We start from the raw sequence: 9342 nt of genomic DNA on the forward strand, positions 1-9342 counted from the left end.
TTCTTTACGTCTGCCCTGAAAATCTAACTGGAATCTAATTTCTTTGTGATCGCTGTTTTGCAGTGCGTTCCCTACCTCGACATTACTAATAGGAACTTTCTCTGTTCGACGAACTAAATCACGATATATTACTACCCCGTGTGGGGTTCTAGGTTATATATTGACTTAGGAAGCAGTCTGGATCGTTCGAAAATCACTCTGATTCTGAGTTACCTGTAAGGTCAGTCCAATCTATTTGTGCAAAGTTAGTAGCACTTGTATACAGACTTTTACAGTATTATTATGAAGCCTGTGCATTTCATCAGATAAATTCCTCACAGCTCTATCAAAGATTGGGAGATTTTCTCTTGCTCCTGTGATTAAGCCCTAGATTATCCTGACATAGATTGCTACTCCGCCTCCTTTCCTGGTCTCTTGCTATCTGAGGTATGGAACAATTTACAACCACAATTTGGTATTCGACCAGTAACTCACGTGAGTCTAGGTTGATCCATATTTCAGAAGTAAGAATACTATTATGTCGATTTTTCGGTACATACTAAAGCCCCAATATCATCCATTTTGCTTCTCATACTTCCTACTGTTGTTCCGTAGTAGACATTTAAGTTAGTCGTGTTCCTGAGTCCTCCTTTACCGCGTTTAGGTTTAAACTCCTAACTCTGCTTTAGTTTTGTCGTCTGTTCTAACACTATTCCCTGTAATCTTTTCATTTTGTTTACCGCTCCCTGCAGTCTCCTCCACCCCCGTGCCTCATGTTCCCCTAGCAGTTTAAAGACTTCATTATCTTTTGGTTGCCCCCTCTGAGGCCAGCCAGGGTTGCCACCATCTGAGACAGAATTTTATACAACGCCAGGTCCTTCGTGAGGGTCATGGTAGTTGTGAGGGTATGGTAGTTGTGAGGGTATGGTGGTTGTGAAGCCATACAAAAAAAATCCCAACTAACCTAACCTAACCTAACCTTATACTGTACCGACCTGCGTGACCCGACTCGACCTAACCTTACCCTGAACTGACCTAACCTAACCTGGATATATTACAGGTAGGTAAGCTAAATTCGCTTATATCCCGAGAGTAAAATTCCCAGTACAATCGTTTGGGAGTATTTACACAGCAACTCTCTCATCCTGGGGAAAAAATAAAGCTCGCCACAAACTTCTCTTCTCCCTCCCTCCCTCCCTCCCTCCCTCCCTCCCCTCTCTCCCATCTCTGTGCCTCCTTAACCACCCGTCTCCTCCCTCCCCTTCCTATCCCTTTCCCTTTCATTCTCCTCTATTCCATTTCCCTTTCCCCAACCCTTCCCTCTAGCCATCACTCATTTTTTCCCTCCCCTTCCTCCTCTTCTTCCTTTCCTTTCCCTCAATCTTCCTCCTTTTTCATTTCCTTGAACCCTTGTCCACCCACCCCTTTTTTTACCTCCCCCTCAATTTTCCTTTTCCCCCCTCTCTCTCTGTCTCTCTCTTTTCTCCCTATCCTTTCCCCCAGCCCGTCACGTGACCCCGATGACGTCAAAATTGGGGTCAGGGAGCTTGGGGTCTTTGGGGAGCAAACTTCCTGGTACAGGGCCCTCGGTGTTTACCTGGGGAGGGGAGGGGACGTGGGAGGATAGTGGGAGGAGAGGTGGGAGGAGGGGGTGGAGAGAAGGGACGAGAGAGAGAGAGAGAGAGAGAGAGAGAGAGAGAGAGAGAGAGAGAGAGAGAGAGACACTTAACACCCCAAAAATAATAGAAATAATGACCAATTAAGGGAAATTTTTGTCCAAAGAGGAAAAATCAAGAAGTATGAAACAAAGAAAGTGGTTCAGTGGCCGACGATGAAATTACCTAGTTTAATTACCTTCTCCTCCCCCCCCTGCCTCTCGCCCTCTTTCTTCTCTCACCCTCCCCCCCCCTATGTCTCTCATTCTTTCTCTTCTCCCTGCCCTCACCTTCTTTCTTCTCCCTCCTGTTTCTCACCATCTTCCTCACTCTCTTCCCTCTTCTTCTTCTCCTCCTCCTCCTCTCCTCTCCCCCTTCCCTATAACATGAACCCAATCAACTCTCCCAGAAAAGCGTAATTACCTTTCCAGTAGACAAAAGAGACGCCTGGATTACCTTACCGACACGATGAAGAGATTTCTAAAACATTATTTATACTACCTTAATACCTCTAAATACTCTTAGATCACATTACACTCACTACTATATTAACTTACCTGTTTAATAAAGGTAATTGGGGGACTTTATTTAAATGATTAGATTACCTTTCGGTTTTATATTTACATTAGTGATTGGGTCAGGTTAGGCCAGGTCAGGTCATATCAAGTCAGGTTAGGTTAGGTTAGGTTAAGTGACCCTTCAAAAAATGTATTAAAACTCTGTAGTGAAGTTATACCTTGAAGATAACCTCAAGTTGGAGATCTAAACAAAGAATATTTTAATTCCGTATTTCCTGGAATTCCTTATCGACTCGAGTTTAAGATGTTCTCATAAATTAGTTTCCTTCACGTCGAGATGTTTGGTCGACCATAATATTACTAAATGATATTAATAAAAGAGTCAAGTTACCATGTTGACTTTTGTGCCTGAAAAATCAACAATGGAAAATCAACAGAATCATAGTGGCGGTCAGGGTACGTACATAACTCTCTCTCTCGTGTGTGTGTGTGTGTGTGTGTGTGTGTGTGTGTGTGTGTGTGTGTTTTAGAGCTCTACACAACAAAACACACATACACACACACACACACACGTGATAAAACAAGCAACTATGAAATAAAAATATATAAATTTAATATCAGGGTCTACAGTATGTCACGAGCAGATAGACGTCATTATACAGAACTTTTATAGAATGTTTATAGATGGCGCTTAATGGGGTGGGGGTATAGTAAGGGTCCCTAAAGTTAAGGATGTCAAGGATAAAATCAAGGAGTCCTGAAGTCAACTCAATGTTTACTACACCTTAGGAACCTGGGAAAAACGCCCCCGAGACTGTACTAAGTGTGACTCACCTCTCCCGGCCAGGTAAAGGTGCAGCCCGCCCCTCACTCACTCACCTGGAAACAGAAACATGAAGTATTAGGGACGTAAAGGTCATTATTGACTCAAACACTCGTGATGGTTTATTAAATGTGGACGTGTTTGTAGTGTATTGGGGTGTGAGTGGTACAGCTCTTACACACACACACACACACACACACACACTTGTAAATACTCTCTCTCTCTCTCTCTCTCTCTCTCAATAATACAACAAGAGGAAGAAGAAGGATTTATTGAACTACAAAAACGACAACAAAACTATTTTTCATCACAAACACTGTCGTCACACTCATCACAAACACTGTCGTCACACTCATCACAAACACTGTCGTCACACTCATCACAAACACTATCGTCACACTCATCACAAACACTATCGTCACACTCATCACAAACACTGTCGTCACACTCATCACAAACACTGTCGTCACACTCATCACAAACACTATCGTCACACTCATCACAAACACTATCGTCACACTCATCACAAACACTATCGTCACACTCATCACAAACACTATCGTCACACTCATCACAAACACTATCGTCACACTCATCACAAACACTATCGTCACACTCATCACAAACACTATCGTCACACTCATCACAAACACTATCGTCACACTCATCACAAACCATAACTGTTAACAACGCGTTTTGCCATTATTAATATAGTTTAAATATTTTGCAAGAAAAAATATGATACAAGAGGAAATATTTTGTAGGCGAAAATACTACACCAACCCTTTTATTTATTTTTTTTACAAGTGAAAGTCTTTAAAAAATCCAGGAAATTAGTATACATAATAAATGATAAGTTACTTAGCAAGAAAAGCCGCTTACAAACACAACAAAATCAAACACAAAAATGGCAAGAGAAATTATTTTAATAAAGACAATTAATACTTAACACGAAAATTTCCAAGAACAGTCAAAGTAGAAAAGTTTCAAGAGATCAAAACTTCAGGAAACACAAATAACACATTGTAGAGGGCTGACACCTGACAACTTCTTACTTTCTCAAACTTTGCATTCCTCCCCCCTCACGGCACCTCACACACGGCCAGATATTTTGACGGTAAAACTTGTAACTGGACCGTGTGTGTGTGTGTGTGTGTGTGTGTGTCATTCCCTTCATACACAGTGGTCATCCCTCTCTCACACACACATACACAAAGTTGTCACACCACTTCCCTCTCTAATACAATGTGGTCATCCCTCTCACCTCTCTCACTTCTCGCCCCCCTCTCATACATAGTGGCAATTCCTTTCACCACTTTTCCCCTATCATCCCTCTCCACTTCCCTCTCACACATACGCACGAATTACTTATCCCTCTCATCCCTCCCTCACATACACTAGTTACCCCTCCCCTCTCTCCTCCACTCACCTATCACCTCTCCATCACCCCTCCCTCCTATGAACATCCGTATCCCAGACCCCTCCCCTCTCACTCTCCCTCTCTTTCTCCCTCTCACACACACACAAATCCCCATTCTCTCCCTGCTACTCTCACCTAACTCCTGACCCTTTGCAACCTCTCTCTGCCTCCCTCTCCCCTTTCTCTTACCCCTTTGTCTCTCGTTTTTAAGTTCTCTCTCCCCAAAACCCACTCCCCACTCCCCTCTCCCCAACCCGTCTCACACCCACTCCCCTCTCCGTCTCACACCCACTCCCCTCTCCCCTCTCCGTCTCGCACCCACTCCCCTCTTTCCGTCCCTCTTTACTCTATCTCTTCCATCTTGTTTCCCCTTTCTTTTAAACTCTCTCACTCCTCTCCTTTATTTACCTACCTTACTCCTTTCCCCTCTCTCCCTATTCCTTCCCCCTCCTCTATTCTCTCTACCTCCCCTTCTATCTTTCTCTCCCCCTTCCCCCTTTTCCCTCTTCATCTACCCTCCCCTTTCCTTCAACTCCTATATACTCCCCCCTATCCCTCTCTCTTTCCTCTCTAATCATCTACCTTCCTCCTATTCCCTCTCCCTTACCCCCTCTTCTCATCTACCTCCCCCCCTTTCCACCTGTCGGACACTAATGAGCACAGGTAAATCAATTTGAGAACTGCTCGACCATTTTCTGATTTATGGTCCTTGGCTGAAGACATAATTTGTTGTTGTAATGTCTCTCTCCCTCTCTCTCTCTCTCTCTTCTTGTTTGAGAGAGAGAGAGAGAGAAAGTGTGTGTGTGTGTGTGTGTAATATTTCTCTCCTCAATACTTTTTGTCTCTCCCCACGCGTCTTCTCACCATAGGGGGTGGGGGAGGGCAGGGGGGAAGGGGTTAGGTTAGGGGTAGGGGAAGGGGGGTTAGGCTGGGGGAAGGGGTTAGGTTAGGGGTAGGAGGGAAGAGATCTATTGCTTCTTTCTTTATTTCTTTATCAAATTTCCATAGATCTAAAATTAATGTTGAGGTTGTTTACAAAAGGGGTTCAGGAGCTGCCACAAACACAACACATTATTAACCCTGGAAACCCGGACAACTCACAAACTGCACTGGCTGGCTGACCATATAAACACCCCCATAACCCCCCACATACCCCTCATCCCCCGCAAACACCCCCCACCCCCGCCACCCGGAACTAGATCCACTGAGAATCGATTTACTTCGGGTTTCCCATTCTCCAGGTACACAGTGGCGGGTCGAGCAGCGGAAACTTGTACCAGAAGTTCAGCTCCGCCTCCTGGGGAAATCGAACCCTGGGTCCTCTCGCTCGTGTGGCGGAAAAAAATATGACCAGAAGAGCCAAGCAGCAGTCAGTGTGGCAGACGGGAGGGCGGGTAGGGGGGTGGGAGGTGGGAGGAGGGGGGAGGGGTGGGGAGAGGTGGGGAGGGGGATTGAACCTGTGTCCTGGTCGTGTGTGTGTGTTACTCACTCCTGTCTCATGGGTGTAAGCTTGTCCGGTGAATTACCGAACAAGCTTATTGAGTGTTATATTAATTACTGAAGATTAAGCTTATTGAGTATTATATGAACATTAGGGGATGGTTAAGCTTACTGAGTAATATATGTATCATTACTGAAGATTTATTAATTGAGTATTATAATTATTACTAAAGTCTTACATGAACAGTATACGTCCTACCAATAAGTCTTAAGTCATACAACAATACTCACCTGTCTTAACCCTTCCACAAGACTAAGGACAGGTATTATTGATATATTACAGGTGTTAAAGTCTTTCATATACAATAATTAAAAAACACGTTAAATTATAAATATTACTAACAATTTTAACACCAAACAGGAGACGCTTGGGAGAGGAATCTATCTGCCACAGGTATTTTGATTACGTGTCTATGACGTGGCTATGACGAATTAGTGACGTGTAGGGATTGAAGCATCTACCAGACTCTCTAGTGAGGTAACTATGACGTCATCAGAGAAAGCATGGAGAAGTGACGTATCAATGTCGCGGAAGTGACGTGTCAATGACGCGGAAGTGACGTGTCAATGACGCGGAAGTGACGTATCAATGACGCGGAAGTGACGTATCAATGACGCGGAAGTGACGTATCAGTGTCGCGGTAATAATGTCTTGGTTCCGCCTCTTAACATATTAATCGCACAAAAATAGTCACGAGACAAAGTTCTTGAGATAGTTTGTTACTAAATCAAAAACTAGCAAGAACTGGCCCCTGGTCTTCCCCCGCGAGCAACTTACTCTAAAGATTAACTTGACTAAAAGTTTAAGGCGATAGAGAGAATCTTTATTAAGTTAAGTAAACGTAATAAAAGACTTTACACTTTTGTTTTTTAATGATTTCAAGCAGTAGGTCAAATGGGCCCCAAGTCCTAACAGGCCCCTCAACCTAACCTAGCCAAACCACGAGAATTGGAACCCATTAGGACTATGGGTCTTTCCGGGTCTGAGTCCATTAAAACTTTGCTACGTTAAGGGCCCCAATTAGTACTAGGGCCTAAGAGGACTGGAGCCTATCATAAACACACCATGGCGGCGATAATTGCCAAAATGTCCCGCATATCAGGGGTCATTAGTGTTAATGAGGGTGCCAGAGTGAACAACCATTTAGACAAGAAGAAATATTAAAACAATTATAAACTGATATTAATATTATTTTGACCCCCCGTCGTAGATACTGTGAGGATATATAGTGTAATTCTTGTATGTTTGTTTGTCAGTCCGTCCTTAACTCACACGACCAACAGGAGACATCAGCTGATCTGTTGTTTACATAATAAGACAACCACGTGTTAAGTCAGCTGATCTATTGTTTACATGACCACCACGTGACAGGTCAGTGTCTCTCCTTATCTCACCACTTTTCTCTATCTGGCCACTTTCCTCCTTATCTCACTACTTCTCAGCCCACCAGTCTCTCCACTTCTCCTTGACGTCCACTTCTCCACCATAACACACACACACACACACACACACACACACACACACACACACACACACACACACACACTCCAACGTAAACAGTCATGGTGATGTTATACTTGTTCTTTAAGAGAGAAAATTCACCAACAATTAATTAACTGTCAACTTTCAGCAGCCAATTAGGTTCAAAATCTCAACATCCATGAACAGTTCGATCCAACCAATCACAAGCCTACATGAGACACTGTGGGCGGAGCTTCTCTTATCTTTCCATAACGAATACTAAAATTTCTCTCTCCTGTTTTTTTAGACGTGTTTTCTTAATCCTGAGTTAAGACCAAAGAAATCTAACGTGTACGAACCATTGAGAATCCTAACCTAACCTAACGTGTACGGGCCATTGATAATCCGTTTAGGTGTTGAAGGAAGACGGAGTAGCCGACCTTCCTTTCCTGGGATATTTTTCCGTGTAGTGGTAAAGTCAACATCCTTGGCGCGGGTCTCTCACTGTTTTATAGGGCGTCAACCCCCTCTGGCGGCAAGGTCGGCATCTTCTTTTATGTTTATGACGTGTTAGTGACGTGGATGTGGTATGTTGACTGCTTGTTTGTGACGTTGTTTGTAATGTGTTTGTGACGTGGTTGTGATGTGTGTGTGTGTGTGTCATGTGTATGGCGTGTTTGTGTACGGGACAGGTGATCCATCCCCAGAACCAATCACTGAGCGTCCTGTAATTTCACCTGAGCCTTTGACCCCCCTGACCTGGGTCAATCTTATTACTTCCTAATCTCTCGTTATCTATCAAACTTCCGTCATCTCTATATTTACGTCTTGACAGAGTTGACATTGATCTGATCCACGTGAACTCTGTGACACACACACACTCAGGCGTGGTGGGTGGGTCCTCCCTCAGGCGTGGTGGGCGGTCCTCCCTCAGGAGTGGTGGGCGGTCCTCCCTCAGGAGTGGTGGGGTGGGTCCCCCCTCAGGAGTGGTGGGGGGGTCCTCCCTCAGGAGTGGTGGGCGGGTCCTCCTCAGGAGTGGTGGGCGGGTCCCCCTCCTCAGGAGTGGTGGGTGGGTTCCTCCTCAGGGCGTGGTGGGTGGTCCTCCCTCAGTGGTGCGCGGCCCTCAGCCGGTGGGCGGGTCCTCCAGCCGTGGTGGGCGGGCCTCAGGAGTGGTGGGCGGGTCCTCAGCGTGGTGGGCGGTCCTCCCTCAGGAGTGGTGGGCGGGTCCTCAGCCGTGTGGTGGGCGGGTCCTCCCTCAGCCGTGGTGGGCGGGTCCCTCCTCAGGAGTGGTGGGCGGGTCCTCCCTCAGCCGTGGTGGGCGGGTCCTCCTGGTGGGTGGTGGCCCCTCAGCCGTGGTGGGCGGGCCCTCCCTCAAGCGTGGTGGGAGGGCCCTCCCTCAGGCGTGGTGGGAGGGTCCTGGTTGGCTGGCCGCTGAATTAACTTATAATACGGACATGGCCAACACTACCCCACGCATCTTAATGTAGCTCTTCTGCCCTCCTCCTCTCACCGCCTCCCACTACACACTTCTACTGCCTCCTCCTCTTCTTCTTCTTGCTACTACTCCTCTCCCTACCTCCTGATACTCCAAGTGTTGTTGTTGTAGTTGCTGCTGCTGTTATTGTTAAAGTTTGTGTTACGAGATGGCGCTGTTTGTGTGAGGTGAGGGGCGCTGTTACTACTGTTGAATCTCTGTGTTGATGTTGATGTGACTTATGGTTATTCTGCGGTTTTAAGACTAGTTACTATTTTGTTATTCTCACGTGCAGGTTGACACACACACACACACACACACACACACACACACACACACACACACACACACACACCCCTACGATAACTCTTAATTGTCTCTACCAAGTTTCATGATCCTTGAAGGAAGGCTGTAAGACGAGGTAATTTCACAGACTGGACGGACAGACAGACAGAAGGACGGAAGGATTGGAGGATGGAAGGAAGGAAGGGCGGAGAGAAGGACTGAGGGA

The 9342-nt window shown here is 45.7% G+C and overlaps 1 protein-coding gene across 1 annotated transcript; it reads right to left on the bottom strand.

The window, feature by feature from the left end:
* Positions 1 to 3272: 3272 nt before the first annotated feature.
* LOC121854928 (KS1 protein-like) lies at positions 3273 to 3653 on the bottom strand. Its single transcript, XM_042349742.1, has one exon. It carries the CDS (start codon positions 3651 to 3653, stop codon positions 3273 to 3275), a length of 381 nt encoding a protein of 126 aa, XP_042205676.1.
* Positions 3654 to 9342: the final 5689 nt, after the last annotated feature.

Source organism: Homarus americanus, unplaced genomic scaffold (genome assembly GCF_018991925.1).
Source record: "Homarus americanus isolate GMGI-L3 unplaced genomic scaffold, GMGI_Hamer_2.0 scaffold1024, whole genome shotgun sequence".
Classification (NCBI taxonomy): domain Eukaryota; kingdom Metazoa; phylum Arthropoda; class Malacostraca; order Decapoda; family Nephropidae; genus Homarus; species Homarus americanus.